This window comes from Rhincodon typus, chromosome 17 (genome assembly GCF_021869965.1).
Source record: "Rhincodon typus isolate 14 chromosome 17, sRhiTyp1.1, whole genome shotgun sequence".
Lineage (NCBI taxonomy): Eukaryota > Metazoa > Chordata > Chondrichthyes > Orectolobiformes > Rhincodontidae > Rhincodon > Rhincodon typus.
The window spans coordinates 23,026,138-23,047,374 of record NC_063348.1 but is presented as its reverse complement, the minus strand read 5'-3'; the positions used below and the strand labels follow the sequence as shown (position 1 = coordinate 23,047,374).

The 21,237-nt window shown below is 40.9% G+C and overlaps 1 protein-coding gene across 1 annotated transcript in view; it reads right to left on the bottom strand.

Moving 5' to 3' along the window:
• Window positions 1-6,005: 6,005 nt before the first annotated feature.
• The window catches only part of ush1c (Usher syndrome 1C), a 180,690-nt gene continuing 165,458 nt past the window's right edge, over window positions 6,006-21,237 (bottom strand). Inside the window, exons 26-28 of the mRNA XM_048607099.1 lie at window positions 14,648-14,757; window positions 9,931-9,986; window positions 6,006-6,120 (exon numbers count right to left, since the gene is read on the bottom strand). Of these exons, the coding sequence (XP_048463056.1) occupies window positions 6,108-6,120; window positions 9,931-9,986; window positions 14,648-14,757 (179 nt within the window). The 3' untranslated portion in view covers window positions 6,006-6,107. The remainder of the gene's footprint in view (window positions 6,121-9,930; window positions 9,987-14,647; window positions 14,758-21,237) is intronic.

Below are 21,237 nucleotides of genomic sequence, written 5' to 3'. Positions count from 1 at the left end.
TACAGACAACAATTCTGCCCTTGTCTGCCAATATATATGTATATATCCCATAACCCAGAGTCAAATGTCTGTCCTCCAGGTTAACATACGCAATAATTATAAATGATTATTTTCAGGCAGCTAATAACACTGATGTGTGCTACTGGACCTGATGTGCTGAATTACTACCATTAAACCTCTGGTTAACTTTGGCAAAATATTTCACTGGAGCTGATCCAGCTCCATGACTATAAATTAATAGTATTTTTATGTGCTTTCTGTGAATTTATGGCAGTTGAGCACAAGCTGCATTGAGAAAATCCCTGGCATTTTTGTTTTTAAGGTCTCAAGCTGACTGCTGTCTAGGAAATGTCAGCCTTCATTCGATCATTCGAACTCCTTTGATGATACATGAAATGAAAGTGCAATATGCCAGATTCCTCATAAAAATTATGTAATACAGTATAAGTAGTCCCCAACACTAATTTCTACTTGGAAATTATCCAGTTTCTTGAAACAACAATTCTTTCTGCTAGAGTAGACTGAGTTGGTATTGGTCCAGGCCATGAATTGTGATAGCAGAACCAAAAGAACCATTCATTTCTCACTTCAAGGACACTCAAAATTCCCCTCAACTTGTATTAGAAGACATCATTCAACAGAAGGAAGAAATCCCTGACTTACTCAATGATGCTAATGCTTCATAAAAATAAAGTAACTGGAAAAAGCAGGGAGATGTTGAGAAAGATGCCCCAAAGTTGTTCAGAATCCTGATTGATATATTAAAATAAAAGTGCCAGAGAAAGATAACACAGAAGCTGTCAATCTTACCACTGATGCACCGAAAACTTGATATTTGTTTTTGAAATTCCATAGCCTTAGGAAAGCTCATGTGAAGTAATTTATTGACCCATGTAATGCAAAAGGTATCAATTTTTTTGGTTGCTTACCCAAGATTAAATTTATGATGGTATTACATAGTCAAATATAATAGCATTTTGCAATAGAGAGTTCTTGGCTAAGGCATATTAATTCATTGACTGTACTTAAATGTTCTTCATATACAACTTTCCTATGCCATTTTGGGTTGGGAGAAATAGTCAAAGGTGTATTTGGAACGTAGAAACAGGAGTAGACCATTCAGCCCCTTGAGCCTGTTCCACCATTCAATGAGATCATGGCTGATCTGTCCTCTAACTCCAAATATCTGCCTTTGGCTCATAGCCCTTAACACCTTTGATTAACAAAACAAAATCTCAGATTTAAAATTAACAATTTATGATAGAGGTAAAAATCCCCCATTCCTGATATAACAACAGTCTGTCCCTTTGAAGGACAGTTACTTCCCAGCATTAAGCAACCAATGTTAAAATATTTGGTGAACTTATTGAACATAAAAAGTGTGGAACAGAATGAAACCATTTAGCTGAATGTATCACACCAACACAGTTCCTCGAGGTAACCAACCCGGCAAGATAAAAAAAAGCTTTATCAAAGGTGGCTCATTAAGCTGGTAAGTGTTGCAGAAGGTAGAGTTATGAACCACAAATCTTGGAGTCCATTTCCTATCATCCACATACATCACAGTATGGATATTGTAAACAGCTACAACCTTAATTTTTACAGTTTTTATTGAGAACTTCTGAGCAGCAGAACTGAATTAGTGGTCTTGCCACCTTGAGGGTTTGTGAATGGTGATAGTTTTCTTAAAGATTTTGTGGTTAAAACTATCTCAGGATGGACTAGAAAAGTATGTATTTAAACAGATGCATGACAAAGTTTGACTTCTATGGTTTCCCTTGAAAACAATAATGACCAAAAATTTGGATCAATTACAGATTTGAAAACAACAATCACAGTGTGAAGAACAATAAATAATTAAATTTATTAACTATTTGTGTAGTCATAAACTGGTTTTTAATTTAAGATTTCTTGAACAACACAGGCATTCTTAGCAATATACCTATTTAATTATTGTATGCAGGTGATTCAACAGTCATCACTATATTTAAATAAATATATTATGATCTCCACTCTATATGTGTGGCTACAACTAATTTTCCATGTTACATATTAATTGTACAAAAATGTACAAACTGTAAGTGATCAAAAATCCCAACATCACGTCACATCAATTGGTGGATGTGTTTTTAGCAATTCCAATAGCCACCCTGGTAAATATGGTTCACATCTAACAAATTTCACTTTGGCATGAAACCATGCAATTTGTGAAAGGGGGTTAGAGAATCAGTCTCAGTGGGTGTGAAATTTATTTCTGGGCATGGGATCTGCAAAGTGTGGTGTGCAAACACATGTTCTGATGGAAATGGGTAAGACATCAAATTTACCTGCACGCCTCATCTGAATGAGTGCCTGGTGCCTCCAACATTGGTCTTTTCATCTGTACACTGCCAGTCAGCTCTTCACATACCTCGCTACACAACTTGTTACACTGGCAGCATGCTTGTTCTTAAAGTTCAACTGCCTTTTGAAGGAATGATAGGGAATAAGACCGCCACAATGGAAATTCTACACATAGACCACAAGGGCACATGGAATGATTGAAAGTTGCACGATGTTACACTGGAGACATTAAAGGCTATGGGTAGTGGGGAGAGAGCTTTAAGAAGACTTTCCAGTGAAGGAATGGAAGCAGCCAGTGAACAATCTGAACTCGTGGAGTCTGAACTGAAGGGCCTTACAGCAGTACCACAAGAACTCGAGACAGGGAGTACATATGACATCCCCTATCCACCACAACATCAATGTCTCATACTCTTTACTACACAACACCCCATTGACTCACTCAGAAACACACCCCAGCCTTCAGGAATCACATCTACCATCAAGAAAGTCTACCCATAAATGCTGTCAGCCTCATATCTACCTGTCACTAACTCCACAGATACTTACCTATGGTGGGTACATCACCCAAATACACTCATAGAATCCCTACAGTGTGGAAAGAGGCTATTCATCCCATTGAGCTACATCAACCTGCTGAAGGGCATCCCACCCAGATCCATTCCCCCCATGTTATGGCTAATCCACCTAACCTGCACATCCCTGGATACTATGGGGCAATTTAGCAGGCTAATCCACCTAACCTGCACAGCTTTGTGGCAGGAAACTGGAGCAACCAGAGGAAACCCCCACAGACATGGGGAGAATGTGCAAACTCCACACAGACAGTTGCTTGAGGGTAGAATCGAACCCGGGTCCCAAGTGCTGTGAGGCAGCAGTGCTAGTCACTGAGCCACTGTGCTGCATTCTTACACAGCCAGTGACATACTGTCTTTTCTTTTGCAGTAGATGGTGGCACACAATAGGAGGAAGCAAACCTCATGACCAACCAATCAGATATCCAGTTTGTAGTCCTGTCACATCCAGTAATGATCTTGGATGATTAAACAATGAACCCTAAGAGGCAGCTCCACAAATATTACCATCTTTCTTAATGGGGGATCCCAGCACACTAATGTAACAGCCAAGACCAAAATATTGCCAACTACCTTCAACTCGAAGTTTTGATTTCCTCCTCCTGATGTGCCCAACATTACAGATGCCAATCGTTAACCAATTCGATTTATGCCATGTGATATCAAGAAACAGCTGAAAGCACTAGATACAGGAAACGCTAAGGGCCCTGATAACATTTCAGCAATATTATAGAAAACTTGTGGTCCAGAACCAGCCACACCCAGAGCTAAGCTGTTCCAGTATAGCTACAACACTGGAATCTGTCCAAAAATGTGGATGATTTCTCAGATATGAGCAATGCACAATAAAAAGACAAATCCAACCTGGTGAATTAATGCACGATCAGTCTACTCTCAATCATCAGAAAATATTTAGAAGGTATCATTGACTGAGCTATTCAGCAATATCCTGCTCACTGACTCTCAGTTTGGGTTCTGCAAAGTCCTCTCAGCTCCTGACTTCATCACAGCCTAGGTCTAATATGGACTAAAGAGCTGAATTCCCGAGGAGAAGTGCGAGTGACTAGCCTAGACATCGAGGGTCATGTTTGACTGACTATGGCATCAAGGACTATAGTAAAATTAAAGTTGATAGAAATCAGTGGAAAACTCTCCACTGGTTGGAGTCATACCTAACACAAAGAATTTTTGTGAAGGTTGTTGAATGTCAATCGTCTCAGTTCCAGGATATCACAGCTGTGTTCCTCAAGGTATTGCTCTAGGTCCAACTGTTCCCATGTGTTTCATTTCTCCATAATGTCAGAAGTGGGGATGTTTGGCAATGATTGCACAATATTCAGCACCATTCATGTCTCCTCAGACACTCCCAAAACAACTTAAGCCCTTATGCAGTGAGACCCGGACAACCTTGAGGCTTGAGCTGATTAGAGTCAAGTAACATTCGCAACATACAAGGGCCAGGCAATGATCATCTTCAACCAGAGAGAATCTATCCATTGTTTCTTGACAATTAATGTCTTAATCATTGCTGAATCTTTCTGTAACAAAACCCTGCCAGTTACTATTGATCAGAAACTGAACTGGAGTAACCATATAAATACAGTGGCTAAAAGAGAAGGTCACACACTTGGAATTCTGCAGTGAATAATCTGCCACTGACTCCCTAAAACCTGCTTAACATCCACAAGGCATATGTCAGGAGCATCATGACATACTCTCCACTTGTTTGGCTTGCTGCAGTTTCAATAGGAAGCAGGAAGCTCAACACCAGCAAGGCTGAAGCAAGCCCATTTGACTGGCACCACATCATCTCCATTAGTAATGCAGCGTGGAATCAGTGTGTACCATCCACAAGGTACATTACAGCAACTCACTAGGGCTCCTTAGTCAGTATGCTCCAAACCTGCAACTTCTTGGATCTAGAAGTACAAGGGCAGCATTAACTCTAAGTTCTCCCCTCATTCCAGTTCCCTACTTGGGGCTATATCAAAATCTCCTCACTATTTTTGGGTCAAAGCCCTGGCTCTCTCCTCCTAACAACATTATAGGCTGTAGCTAGATCACATGGACTGCAACATTTCAAGAAGACAGCTCAACATCACCTCCTCAAACACAACAATTGCTGACCTAGCCAGTGGCACCTACAACCTGTGAAGAACAATAAAAAGAAAGCAGAGCCAGTAGAGGACAAGGATGCCTGTGTCTCCTGGTCCCGAGAGAGAAGATAGTTTTCTGCTTGATGGGACAGGCTGTAATTGGCCTTGCAGCATTTAATGCTATTGAGGTAAATGAAGACGATGGCAGCTTCCTGCCTTATGGTCCTTCATTTAATTATTCTGGCATGATGAGCAGGTGCCAGGTGGTATCACCATGAAACTCTTACTTTCCTCCTGAAGCTTTGTCTCATAAAAACCTTCCCCTTCTAATTTCTTGTTTTCAGTTTGTCCATTAATTATCTTCAACAATAGCAGCTGAAAGTTTTCATGATTCCACTTGTAAAGGCTCTCAGGTCATTGCAGTTTCATTGTATTTAACAGCAGTAGCTTTACTGTTCCGCCTTTGAGATGAGGTTTAATTCCTGGTTCTTGACTGTGCTTTTCTTACCTAGCACATTTGCTATCTGTAAAAGCAGATAGCTCATCTGGTGTAAGTGCTATCTCCAATTCAATTAATTAAGCATAGAATTAGAAAGATAAATTGTGTCAGCAGAACAATATCAGACACATACAGATCTGGAACAGCTTCGTGAACCTACAGCCAAACCTTATTAGGATAGGCTTATGAAGGTGAAGTACGTTTCTGCTCATCATTGATCATGTGACTCAGATTAAATCTCCTTTGTACATTATAGGGTTATTTGAAAATATGGTTGTAAGAAGATAATTTTTGCCAAACCTTCCAATATGATCTCAATTGAAAACTAATTTGACACAGGTACATGAAAAAAATTATAACACTTCAACTAAATGCTTCTGTTACATTCACTTAAAAAAAAGTTTGGTTTTTGTTTACTACTTGTAGCAATATGCATCACCTGCATCTTTTGTCATTATCATTACTTTCTGAATAAGATGAATCAATTTGATTTTCTTCCTTCTTTCGCATTTTCATAATTCTAATATTGGCCAATACGGAGATAATTTGATTCTGGAGAGGAATTGTCCCTCTGATGCTTTTGTTTCTTCACTGTCAAAAGAATGTCCTGTAAAAAGAGGAAAAAAAGTGTTTATTTACTTTAATTTTTTTATGCATTTCAAATGCATTTGCTTCCCTTTGACAGGTTTCCCTGGGCAATTTACCATGTCTCTCAGAATCTCAGAAGCTGGCCTGTTTCAGGGCCACATCCAATGCCACATTTTGACAACCATTTGAAACCAATTTCTATTTGAAACCATTTCCATTTGAAACCATAAATAGATTGGGATATGTATCTTTTCAACCCTTTGAAACTGGAGGTGCATGGGTTTTCAATTTTCATGCATTTTAACCTCTAACATAACCCCAAGTTACTCATTTCTCTTAAAATTAACCCCTTTAATCTGCACCAACATGCTGCCTGTAATTATCATTGATAGATGAGGTACCAATCAATATTAACATATAAACCTAAAATTTTAAAATTAATTCCAAAGTTACCAGTAGATCAGAGACAACAATTATCAATGAGGCCAAAAATGTTAAATTGTAACCAGTTAGAAATAATTTTTAGAGAATTAAATGCTTTACCTCAAACATGTTGCACACAAAGATTTGATATCAACAAAGGAACAGAATATTCTAATATTAGGGACTAGAATAGTTAGCTGATTGTTTTTGACTGGCGCAGTCTCAAAGGGTAGAAGGGACTTTTTTCTCTAACACTCTAAAATACACAGAGTTCTGGATTCTAAAGCAGACGCTTCAATTAACATTTGCAGCAAAAATAGGTGCAAGGATTGTGATGTGTGATTAACCCAATGCTGTTGTTTCCCACAAAGCCAAAATTAAATGTGCTGTAAGTGGCCAAGAGTTCAAGTTAGTTTACATAACCTAAAGCCCAGTGCTGGAAATCATTCCAGACGCTGGGTTAATCCAAGAAAGACACAGGAGTGGCCGAGAGTGGGCTCCAAGATTTACTAATAAAGCACTGTAGGCCTTGATGCTGCAGGAGGACATTGGGAGAGACTTAATCTTCTCTCAAGAACCTAGAAACTCACCAAGCAAACTTTGAGAAGGTGGTTGGATGAGATAGCTAAATAGCAAGTAAAAAGGTGAAGTCACCACAGTCCAATTGGAGCAAAGAGCTGCTCCCTAATTACAGAGAAACAACTGGTGGTGGTTTAACCTGAGGGTCACTACTCCTCAGGCAAGGTGAGAAGTTGAGGAGGAGGGTCCTCCAGCGGTAACGTCAACTAGTGCAGGAGTTGAACCCGTGCTGCATTGCGAACCAGCTGTCCGGCTAACTGAGCTTATCAACCCACAGAGCCAAGTAGCAGGTATATCTTAAGGATTGGGATAAGTGGCATAAGAACATTAATGATCTCATGCAAGTGGTCAGGGCTGGCAAATGCATCTTCAAATATCATATTCCACCACAACTATGAAGGAGAAAACAGAGTTAACGTTTTGGGTCCAGTGACCCTTTCAGGAAGGGTCACCGGACCCGAAATGTTAACTCCGTCTGCTCCTTCACAGATGCTGCCAGACCTGCTGAGCTTTTCCAGCAACTTTGTTTTTGTTCCTGATTTACAGCATCTGCAGTTCTTTTGGTTTTTATCATATTCTACCAACTGTGTCAGCAGCTCCACAGAGTACTCAATGCATCACACCCCCATCACTTACCTACTAACAATTGATACAAATCCCAAACCATTCTTCACATTCATCGTTTACCTCAACTTCACAAATTTAGCACTGCTGCAAGCCTCACACCTACAACACACAGCTTGCACACGTGGCCAACCATTCAATTACCTCAGGGATGCCATTCACAATAAATATACTGCATCACACTCACTGGTACATATCCGCTGTTCCTGCAGGACAACTGCACAGCTGCATATCCTCACCCAATCTAGGCCATGAAAGTGTTGATTCAGTCAGATTGATGACATTATGGCCCCCCTAATACAGGGCTGACTATTATCCTGGCAAATTCACATGCATACTGTGGTTAGCTCTCTGGAAAAATAAAACAGCAATACTTTTCCCTGTCTTTGCATCCAGAGTTTCAATCTCACACAACAGTGGACAGGGAATTGCAGAATATTGGAGAAGGCTCTTGCTGTAGCTTAGAAGAAGCACAGGACAAAGAAGCTCACGGTTGTAATCATCCTCACTACCATTGACAGTGTCATCTTTGCCCTGCTTTGAGGCTACAGATTTGCCTGGAGATGGGCAGCAAGATTGTTAGTGAAATGGAGGCACTGAACACATTGCTTCTCATAGATACAAGTTACAGAACTCATGATAGAGCAAGTGGTCTAAGCAGAATCTGGGAAGTCAGAACCAAGGGCTTCACCATGTCAGCTCATTCTCTTTAACATCACCAATTTGAAATGCCAGTACAAACCAGCCAATTCTTTGACAAACAGAACAACAACTATTAGAAATTAATGACTAACATGGGAGAGGTTAATGATCTCTTTAAATTGTGTTGGTGGAGTCTTTCCTTTTGCTACATGCACTTTTAGGTGAGCAATATTAAATGAGGGCATTGGTTTGATTGGTGCAGCAAAAAAATGGTGCTGCAAGAATCAAATCAGCATTGTAATGGATGGAAATCACAATCTGTCCACCTTGCACATTTCCAGTACTCCGGGAACTGGTAATCCTGATCTATTTGAAATGGATCCAGCAAGGCCCACATCTAGAGTGTGGGTGCATGGCATTTTGGGATGCAGTAGTATGTGCAGCATTAAAATTGTGTACACTATTGCAGCAAATTTTTCTGATCATTACTCCAGCACTGATAGAATAGCACATGCGATTTTTCAGTTCCACAGTTGAATGCAGCAACAATCGCCAGCTAATGTTAGGTTAGCTGTAACATCAGTGACGTGGGGCATGGAAAACATAACATGTGCACCTTTCTAAGAACAAATGATGCCAAACATCAGAACATCAGACCTACTGCAAACAAATTAACTACTTTACTTCACTGATGTCTCACTTTTTTCAAAGTCAATTATCGTCGATACACTATAAACAAGAAATTAAGTCTTTCTGTCCTTGACTTTAATGATAACGATCTTCTAATATCTGTAGTGGATGTCATAGGTGTCGACAGCAATGTCATCCTCTGTTGATTAAGAAGTCACTAAAGCCTTCCTCTCAGTCCTCTGCCACGCCTCCCCACATTTGTTTGAGCAACAGCAGATTTGCACTTAAATAATAATGATGTTCGACAACCTCTGCCAAAACCCGCATGATTCCTGAAGCCAAGGTGACAGATGTGCAAATTTTCATTGCTAATTTAGCGCCAAGCTTTGAAATTATCCACAATATAGGGCTCAATTCATGCAATGTGTTTGTTTGTTTACTCGCAGTGTTTATGATTTGCTTGCAATACCTATCCACACAATGGAATCAGTTGTTAATGTTCATTTGAGGTTTACAGATTTTTAGAAAGAACTTCTTCACCTGTGAGGTACAAGTATCAAAGTCAAGAACAGCACTTATTACCCATCTCTAGTAGCCCTAAAATGGTTGTGTCATCTTTATTTGGAATCACTGAGCAGTTTGCTTGGCCACTTTAGAGAGCAGCTAAGTGACAAATACAATGCATTGCCCACTGTGGTCCGTACCCTCCAAATCTCTCGCCAACCCAGGCTGTAGGACACTTTTCACTGGCTTCCTATACTAGAAAATAAAGGTACAGCCCTTGAAAAAATATCTTTTCATTTGAAGATCAGTAACATTGAAAAGAGAGAAAAGATTTTAAAGATGCATATAGATATCTGAATGGTAATTCACATAATACTGCATGCAGAGATGGAAATTAACCAACAATTAGCTGTAAATTTAGACTTACACTTCATCTTCATATTCCTTTGGTGGGGACACAGCAATAACAAGGTCTATCCAATCCTGTAAGAAAAATACAATACTTCTACATTTTGTAATAAAAAGATTTAAGTTATTGTTTAAAAAAATGCTTTTGGTGGCTATTTAATAAGCAAAAGGAGCCATATAGAGATCGGAAAGAAAGAGATTTTAACAGGCATTACTGATCTCAGTCAAGCAATGAAAATGGTGCAAAAATTAAAGTAAATCTCCTAAGAGTTAGGAATGGGAAAAATCTGCTGGTTGTTACCATAGATTGCTATCCAGTTAATTTCTGGAAGCCCATTAATCATGGCGATCAAGTGATGATATGATCCAGCTTCCCATGATGGTTGGTCAAATACTTTATCACACATCATATAGAAGCACAGAATGAGCTCAAAATTCAAGGATCTTCAATGGTACTTTAGAAGTTCTAATTCCCTTCTGACAGATTTATGGCACTACGGAACTATACTAAACAAAATACTGTTCAAACAGAGAAAAATATGGTCAGCACTAGATTTAGGGTGAAAGGTTATCTTTGTGCATTCGATCTTTATATTTGGTGCCTAGCACATACCCGAGCCATGAAGTCTATCCTTTCTGGAAACAACTGGGATATTGCTGCAATCAACCAAAGCAGCATATAGCACAAATTAATCCGAGATATTTTTGGCCAATGGACCTTAGCTAATTTTTACATGTCTTTGAGCTAACATACTGATAATTATTGGCATAATAATTAATTTTTTCATTCGAGAGCTGATTTTGCCTTCTATTTCAAAGCTCCAAATTTCAATTTGAAATCAATGGGCATGAGAATTGAGTGGATTTGAAGTATCTGCTTTATCATTAGCGAATAGATTCAAAATCCATTTCAATTTCTTTCCTGCTTGTGTTGAAATCCACCTGATTTGGATAAGAGACAACAATGAATAGCTATAGAGGTTATCAGCCAAATTAATATAAACCAGTGTGTACTCTTCCGATACTTTGTATCATGGAAGTTTCTATGGAATTGCTCAAGATCTAATGCAGGTGGGCTATACTCTTTCATTTTAAATTAGAAGCATTTCAATAAATAATCAAAGAGGGTAGATGATTTGATGTCAGTAATGACGAAAATGATAATAAATCAGAAGAAGGAATCAAAAATTGTAGAGATAGGAGTCATACAGATTTTTTTGATGTTTTTAAATGTTGAGACAATAAAGGAGGTATTTTCATGATAAAATCATTATTCATGAACTTTGGTTGTTAAGGGTTTCATTGTGTATTACCCAATAATGGATGTTGTTCAGGTCTTACTGCATATGGATGTTGACTATTTCAGAATCCAAGGTGTCATGAATGGTGCTGCATTTTGTGCAATCATCAGTAAACATTCCCATTTCTGACATTATATTGTAAGGAAGGCCATTGATGAAGCATCTGAAGATGGCCAGTTTTGAAGTCTGACCCATTTAGCTCAATAGTAGTGCCATACAACTAGCCATTGATTGGAGGAGTAGCTCCTTACCATTCCTTCCGTTCTATTTATTGGGATTATATTTCTCTGGCTGGTTGTCCCCATGAGTTTCCAGGTGATTTGGCAACATTCAAGGGCAGATTTATACACTGCCCTGTAATTTGAACACTGAATTTTCCTAGCTGAAAGCACTATTTAAATACAAGTTATTTTATCTCGCAGATAAAGCTGTTGTTTATTGTAGGTATGTTATCACCTGGACATTTAAAGCAACCAATCATTGGAGATTTTGAAAGCTCGGATTCAATAAAACCCATTAGTCAGAGAAACAGTTTTATTCTTTCACCATCTGTAACTTTTTCCACCACATTGTGTTCCACCTCACAAAAAACAGGCTGAAATCAATGTTCTTGTAGTCATTGGGAAAGTAGAACAAAAATACCCTCAGACCAATAATTTTTGCTGTCAGTAATGAGAATAAAAATGATTATAGATATTTCTGACTTGCTGCATGTTGCCTCTCATCTTTCTGCAAACACAATTGATCTTTTAAAAAGACAAGTGATTGATATTCAGTATGTAAATACAAGAATGTGTGTGAGATCCATACATAGGTGGAAATATATAGACTAGGGGACACATGGTCTCAGGAATGGAATGGGGAAGGTGGAAAGAAAGAATAAATGAGGTGGAAACAGTGAAAGACAAAAATCATCAGAATGATACAGCTATGAGAGTGGTGACTGACAAGCAGAGAAAGAAAAGGTGGAAAAATGAGACCAACTTAGGAGCTCAAGAAAGAATTAATGTGTGTAAGAAAAAAATTTGGAAGTATACAGTCTATTACGTACTATTATGCTTCTGACAATTTTACACATCTTACTCAATACAGGCAATGCTAAAGAAGAACTGCTAAGTATTGTGACAGACCTGCAAACAACATGTTGATCTAGACCTAGTGGTTAGTAGCAAAAGAATAACACTATCATTCATTATCTGTATTGTTGCCCAAAAGCCTCTCATTGGCTTTTGGCTGGTGATGTGATCACTAGGAATGTAATGCAGCACAGAATAATCTCCTAAAGATTGGGGTCTGTGAGAATCGGGTAAGCAATTAGTGTTTAACTAATCAGATCAAAGAGTTTTATTGAGTCACTCAAAGTCTAAACCAGGACATCCAGGAATATTAAAATCACTGTTAAGTCACATAAATGACACAAAATGAAGAAGGGAAAGAAAAATAATATTGAAAGTGAGATAGTGGGGACAAGGAAAGAGTTAATGAAACTACTTGTTTTAATGTGTTCCACAATAATCAGAATCTGAAGGAATGGGATTCCACACTTCTAAAAGTCAACCTTCGGTAGCATTTACATTTGAATGGGCTTGCCCTAACCTTCTCTTGTATGTTTAGTGGATATCTACTGGGTAATTTGAGAAATCACATACCGTTTTTTGTGCTTGACTGTCATGTCACTTCGTGAGATACCAACACTGCAAAGGCTGTGCAGCAAACGCAGGCTCAATCAGTAAAATATTACCTGTGTTAACTGTGGACACTAGAGGTTGCTGTCCAATTTATTTCTTAATAATCGGGAGCACTGATTGTCTAACTGTTACTTCTACCACAAAACAGGATAATAATAATTTGCATGCCTATGGCACCATAGCACAGAAAACATAATAAAACACATATTAATAATAAACAGACAATATAGCAAAAACCTGAGTATCCTACCACCCACTTCTTAACATCCCATCTTCCCCACCCGAAGGCAGGTTGTGTGAATCCAGCACTGGACAGTTTCACCACCTCAGGACACATATTTTACTTGATTTCATTTATTATTGTCATGTACCTGGGTACAGCGAAAAGTTTTGTTTTGCATGCAGTATAGGCAGATCATACCACACAAAGTACATAGGGTAATAGAACAGAACGAAGAATACAATGTTACCGCTGCAAAGAAGGTGCACAGAGAGCGAGATCAACATAAAATTTAAAATCTGAGAGGTCCATTCAGATGTCTAATAGTAGCGGGGAAGAAGTTGTTCTTGAATCTGTTCACACGTGTATCCAAACTTTTATATCTTCTGCCTGATGGAAGAGGGTGGGAGAGAGTATAACCAGAGTGGGAGGGGCCTTTGGTTATGGAATACTGGAGTGGAAGAAGGTTATTACTCAATCCTGAGGGACTACCTGAGAAGGTATATTTAAGCATGGAGAGAATATGCAGTATTAAATTTTTTAACATGCTTCACTGAAATGTAAAAGTAAAGACAGCTAAAGAAGATGTTAAGAAGAGTCACAAAGTTTTGGTAAAGAAATGCATGTTAATGGATGCTGGCGGTTATAAGCTAATGCAGGTCAGCAAGCTTGGAGGAGAAGGATGTTCAGGACAAAATAAAATATGGGAAATACTGTTTGGGAAACAGAGTGGGCACAGTTCGTGATTAAGAAAGGTATAGGTTTAGAAGCTCAATATATGTTGAGGATGTTTAAGTTGCAAATCATCTGGTTCAGTCTAAAACAATACCAATGCAGGAGTTTGAGTCATTCCTTGAATATGGAGCTTGTGGCAGGTTGCTAATAAAATGGCAATTGTTCTTCCCAATTTTCTGGTGCAGTTCCTCCATAACTCAATAATGAAGAAGCAATGTCGTTGTACAGACAGTGAAAAGATCACAAGGGCTGCACAGTGGTTAGCACTGCTACCTCACAGCACCAGGGACCCACGTTCAATTCCACCCTTGGGAGACTGTGTCTGTGGTTTGCACATTCTCCCCGTGTCTGCATGGGTTTCCTCTGGATGTCAGGTTTCTTCCCACAGTCCAAAGATGTGCAGGTTAAGTGGATTGGCCTTGTTAAATTGCTCACAGTGTCAAGGGATGTGCAGGTTATGTGGATTAGCCATGAGAAATGCAGAGTTATGGGGTAGGGTAGTGGGGTGGGCTGCTCTTCGATGGGTTGGTGTGGACTGAATGGCCTGCTTCCACACTGCAGGGATTCTATAATTCTAAGATGTGATGGTCAATTGGACATCAATGGTGTAAAATCAACTATATCTGAGGACAATGTGGGTAATTAGAGGTTTCTCAGGAGGATGTAAATAGTGATTGTTTTGCCTGAGGTCGATTAAAATTAGTTCTATTTTGGTCTTCCATTGAAAAATAGTACTGGATCACTTAATGGTCATACCCTAAAAAGTCTATTATGAGGGACATGCATACTTACACCACCACTATTCCAAGACTTTGCCAGTGTTGTCTGAGCTTCATGTAAGTTGGCATCCGTGAGTATCTTTCCATTGACAGCCATTATTTGATCTCCCTTCACTATTCCACCTGATGGAGACAGTTGGAAACATAACAAAGATAAGATTGAAGGAGAAAAAGCATAATCTATATCACTGCCATCACTGAATTTTTGCACCAGGTGAACAACACCTCTGCTCCGATTGTGTTTAACTAAGGTTTAAATTTAAATTGCACTCATAAGACACTGGCAGTTTAAGCAAGAAAGGAAACTATATGTCTTTTTTCTCCCATTGCCCTCTTGTACCATTCAATGAGATCATGGCCTCTCTGAGGTTTAACTTGTTAAAACTACTTTTACCTGATATCACTATATACCACTGGTTAACAAAAAAAAATCAATTTCAGTTTTAAATTTAGTTATGGATCGTTTGCTACATAAGAGAATTCCAAGCTTCTACCATCTTTTGCTTGTAGCAATTAACTTCTGATGTGTGTGGCTCTAACCTTTAGATTACCAATGTGCCTTCGAGACATGGGTTCCCAAGTAGTGGCAATAGTTTCTTTCTACTTAGTTGAAACTTAAAAATCAGCAATCAAATGACCCTTTAACCTTCTAAATTCTCAGGAATACTTGTATAATCTCTCCTAGTAATTTAACTCTTGAAGACTAGGAATCATTCTGAGAAAACTACTTAATCTTGTTCCAATAAATTTTTATACATTTAAGGGATATGGGCATCACTGGAGGGGCCAGCATTTGTTGGCCATCCTTAACTACCTTGCAGGCAGTCAAGAGTCAACCATGCTGCTGTGGGTCTAGAATCACATGTAGGCCAGACCAGGCAAGGACAGCAGTTTCCTCCCTAAAATGTGATGTGCAGAGCTTCTTATAGTACTCAAGAGGGTAAATTTTACAGGAGGACAGATTATCATCCTCCTGTCAGATTGCACCTTAATGATCTGATAGTTGGCTGCACCACAGCAATACTACATTAGGAGTGCCGTAATTAGAGTGTGTTTGTGTGTGTGTGTGCGCGCGGGGTGGGGGGGTAACTTCTGTTTCTCAGGCATTGGAAGTCCTGCTGTAGAAATCCGATAGCTAATCTGATTAGTCAGAAGCTCTGTAGTTTCAAAAGACATTTATGGCCACTACAAGGAGTCCCCACAAAAAAGTGAAGGTGTCTCAAGACTATGGGGAAGTTTGGGGATTTTGGCACATGTGATTGCAGACCCTCACATGGGAGGATAGAGCTGTGGAGGTGCAGTCAAGAGAGGAAATGGGGGAAGAAGGGATTAAAGGGGGAATATCATCATGGAAAAGTAGGCACAAGAGATATCCCCAGAGGAGGTATCCCCCCATCCTTGTACCCAACAACAGCCCACATTGTCAAACTCCTGGGCTGTCTGCTGTGTTTCCACCTTCCCCCACAGACAGAGAAATTCCAGCAAAGGAAGAATGAGGCCCTTAAGTAGCAGTTAATTACATAGTGTGGAGCTGGGAGGAACACAGCAGGCCAGAAGGTATCAGAGTAGCAGGAAAGTTAACGTTTCAGGTTGGGACCTTTCTTCAAAAACGGGGACAGGGGAAGGGAGCTCAGAAATAAATAGAGAGAGGAGGGGTGGGGCTGGGGAAGGTCGGTGGGATGCTGATAGGTGAGTGCAGGTAGGCAGTGGTGGGGATTGGTCAGTGAGGTAGGAAGAGCAGATAGGTGGGAGAGAAGATGGACAGGTTGTGTCAGGTCCAGGAGATGGGGATGAGAGGGAGGGTTGGACATGGGATGAGGCCGGGGGCGAGGAGATTTTAAAACTGGTGAATTCCATGTTTAGGCCATCAGGCTGTAGGCTACCGAGATGGAATATGAGATGTTGCTCCTTCAGTTTGCGGGTGGTGTCATTATGACACTGGAGGCCGCCCAGGATGGTGGAGAAAGCTGTGCTGGATGAGAGGTTGGTGGGGTGATATGTGAGGACAAGGGGGATTCTGTCTTTATTTTTGTTGGGGGGAGGGGTTTGAGGGTAGAAGGGCAGGAAATGCAAGAGATGCGGCTGAGGGCATTTTTTGATCACCAGAGGGGGGACGTTGCGGTCCTTGAAACAGAAGACATTTGGGATGTCCAGGAGTGGAACGCTCCATCTTGGGAAGAGATGTGTTGGAAGCGGAGGAATTGGGAATAGGGGATCACATTCTTGCAGGAGGATGGATGAGAGGATTTGCATTTCCCTTGCATTTCCTACACTTCTGCCCTCAAACCCCTCCCCCCACCAAAAATAAAGACAGAATCCCCCTTGTCCTCACATATCACCCCACCAACCTCTGCATCCAGCGTATCATTCTCCGCCACTTCTGCCACCTGCAATCTGACCCCACAACCAAAGATATATTTCCCTCCCCATCCCTATGTGCCTTTCGTAGGGACTGCTCACTCCCCACTAACCCCACTACACCCTCAGCACCTTTCCCTGCAACTGCAGGAAGTGCTACACCTGCCCCGACACCTCCCCTCTCACCTCCATCCAAAGCCCAAAGCAGGCCTTTCATATCAAATAAGGGTTCACCTGTACATCCATCAACTTGGTCTACTGCATTCTCTACATCGGTGAGACTAAGTGGAGACTCAGAGGCCTTTTTGTAGAGCATCTGCGCTCTGCATGCGACAAACGACAACACCTTCCGGTCGAGAACCATTTTAAATCCCCTTCCCATTCCCACTCCCACTCCCTGGGTGACATGTCCATCCTGGGTCTCCTTCAGTGTCACAATGACACCACCCACAAACTGAAGGAGCAACACCTCATATTCTGCTTCGGGAGGCTACAGCCTGATGGCCTAAACATAGAATTCACCAGTTCTAAAATCTCCCTACCCCCAGCTTCATCCCATGTCCAACCCTCTCTCTCATCCCCGCCTCCTTGACCTGACACAATCTGTCCACCTTCTCTCCCATCTATCCACTCCTCCCGCCTCACTGACCAATTCCCACCACTCCCTACCTGCACTCACCTATCACCATCCCACTTAGCTCTCCCAGCCCCATCCCTGCTCCCTATTTATTTCCCAGCTCCCTTCCTGCTCCCCATTTCTGAACAAGGGTCCCGACCCGAAACATCAACTTTCCTGCTCCTCTGATGCTGCCTGGCCTCAGCTCCACACTGTGTTGTCTCTGACTCCAGCATCTGTAGTTCTAGCTATCTCTAAGTAGCAGTTAATTGTTCACTTCTTGGTCTCAATTGCCCCAAGGGCAGCAGGGCTATCTGAAACCTTACCCATCCCTCATAACATGACCATAGGTAAGGGATTTTTGTTTTTAAAATTTTCCATGGGATTTGGGCATTGGTAGCAAGGCCAGGATTTGTTACCCATTCCTATTGATTTTGAACTGAGTAGCTTGCCAGACCATTACAGAGGGCAGTTAAGAATCAAACACAATGTGGATCTGAAGTGGATATATGGCATAGACCAGGAAAACAAGAATTCAAACTGATCAGGGAGTGGTGGAAGAGCAAAAGCTGGCCAGCAGCAGGAAGACATTAGTAAAGGAGTATGTTATCTCACTCTCATACTTGCAGCCAAAGCTTAGAAACAAACTCTATGCATATTTAGGACAATTGTTTAGAGGAGGGATCAGCATGTAGTGTGAGACACAGATCAAGTTGCCTGCAACCAGGGGAAGTGATAAAGATAACAAATACCAGCCCAACACTGGAGGACGTAGTCACTCGAATTATGCTGCATAGGACTCAGAAGAGACTTTGATAGAAGAAGGCTGATGGGACTGCACAGTTAAATTCTTAGTGTAAAAGGCCCTCTTGTGGTGTGGTAGTAGTGATCCCACTCCTGAACCGACAAACCTGGATTCAAATCCCACCTGCTCCAGAGGTGTGTAATAAGATCTCTGAACAGGTTGATTAGAAAAATAGATAAAACGCTCAGTGCGTTGGCTTACCAGAAAGACTACAGTCAATGCCATAGAACATGGAGAAATCTGGCACTTACTTGATACAGGATTTTGAGCAGAGCCTGGAGCCCATTTATTTTAGATGATATTGGAAACTAACTCTTGATGTGATGGTTGGTGTCTCAGTTTCTATTGCAGCACAAGTGAAGCTAATCAACATCTCATTGTTGAGGTTGAGATTCAGGCTGCGATATTGCAAGGCCAGCTTGCTGTCCCAGAAACCCATAGCCGTTTATTGTAGCTAAGGATACAAATACTCAAAATGGTCTGCAGTGTGGAAAGCAGCTCAGGAATCTGTCCTCCAATGCCTCACTAGGATTGCTACTGCTACACCTTGGAATGAGCAGTGGCTTCATGGAGCATGAACCTTCTCAGGATGATAGCATTCATGTTTCCATCACTGTCATTCTACCAAAGCCTTTGCAGATTCTCCTCAGCTAGCTAGCCTAGCCTGCTGCCAATCCTGCCAAGGTGACACAATCTAAAGCTCAGCTTCTCCTTTAATAGCTACATAAGATTGTCTTGCAAAGTCATCTGTAGCTTCATGAATGGAGTCTTCAGCCTTCTACTAACTATGTTGGAGCCACTAGCATAACTTTACACTGGGACTACAAGGGAGGTAAAAGCACCTTCACTTTGGCAGCATAAATAGGAAGGCATATTATTATTTGAATGGCTGAAAATTGAAGGAAGGGAATATTCAACAAGACCTGGGTGACCTCATGCACTAGTGGCTGACAGTCTGCATACACAGACAGCAGGCAGTGAAGAAGGTAAACTGTATGTTGACTTTCACAGGGAGACAATTTGAGCACAAAAACAAGGGTGTCTTCTGCAATTATACAGGGCACTGGTGAAGCCACACCTGGAATAGTGTGTGCAGTTTTGGTCTCCTTATCTAAGGGAAGATGTTTTTTGCTGTGGGGCAAGAAGGTTTATCAATTTGATTGCTGGGATGGCAGGATTGACATATGAGAAGGTGGGACGGTTAGGACTCTATTTGCTGCAGTTTAGAAGAATGAGAGGAGAGGGGAACGGGGGTTTAAGGAAACCTATAAAATTCCAACAGGACTAGACAGGTTATATACAGAAAGGAAGGATGGTCTTGATGGTGGGAGAGTCCAGAACCAGGGGTCATAGTTTAAGGATAATGGGTAAACCTTTTTGGACTGAGATGAGGAGACACTTCTTCAGCCAAAGAGTGGTGAGTATGTGGAATCCACTGCCACAGAAAGTGGTTCAGGCCAAAGCATTGTATGATTTCACAAAAGAGATAGATATAGCTGATATGTTAAAGGGATCAAAGGATATGGGAGGAGGATTGAGCTCAATGATCAGCCATGATGATAATTAATGGCAGAGCAGGCTTGAGGGTGCAAATGGCCTATTCCTAGTTCTATCTTCCATGTTTCCATGTGAATGCTGTGATGATCAGTAACAGAGGGGAGACAAGATGTGGGATTGTTGGTAAATGGGTAATAGGATCCTGCTTACCACAGCTGAGTGTATGTTTATTGTGGATGGTCTCACCAGGCATGGTACATCTTAGAGTTGTCATGCTACATGCATAAAACAACCTGTGTATATTCAAAAGCATCATGGGGAGCCTGCAATCCTTGTGAAGCATTCTGCTGACTTGACTTAAACACCTTTAGCAAGCAGGCTTGGAAGAAGGAAGGTGCATAAATGTTGATGAGCACAATCACTTTCATAACTGTTGCCAGTTCCATGCTCACCCTGCTTTGAGGTTGAAGTTGTGCCTACAGCAGGTAGCAAATTTCAGTGAGGCCACCCATAGTGTAGTAATGCCATGTGACTTTGTTATTTATTGAACAATAATTGCTGTTTAAATAAGTCTGAGTTGCACTGGCTTCCTGCTGAGAGGTCTTCTCCATTCCCTGGATCTCTGCCTCTTCTCACAGCTTTACTGTTTGTGTCACCTCTGTTCATTCTTTCTATTACCCTGTAGTCCATGGTTAATGACTACAATTGTACCCGTGTCCAGGAGCAGGTAGACTGTCTTTCCATTTAGTCTTATTCAGATTGGACCAGGGTTGGCATGTTTGGTGTTTTCTAAAATTGTTTAAACTTGAAGACAATAGGACAAAACTTCACAAAGTGGGGGGCTGGGATCCCAAAGTGGGCTCATGAGCTGAAATTTGCGGCACCAACTCTGAGGCAACAATAGGGGTCAGCACTTGTCACACCATGTTCCCACTGTGACCTTATTTAGAAATGATAATTGTGATTATCGTGATTGTAATGAGTTCAGCCAGGTGGACCTCATAGAATATAAGTTCCCTGATTGGGGCTGTTAATCTGGTCCAATCAGGGAGTGGTGGCTGACAGATAGGAATAGGAGTGTCAGACATCCTATCCACTGAGAGCTGGCTCTGAGGGAGCTGGATCACTGTCAAGGACACTCCATGTGTAAATAAACAGTGATTTGGTGATGCAATATTGGCCTCTGTGCAGTTATTTCAGTGATGATGGCTCAGTTAGAACATAGAGAGCAGTTGGGCTATTAGAGAGGGGGGCACAGCTGTTTATAACTCTGTCAAAGTTCCACCACATTGTTTCTTCAGAGTTGGTGACACAAATTTCAGCTCAT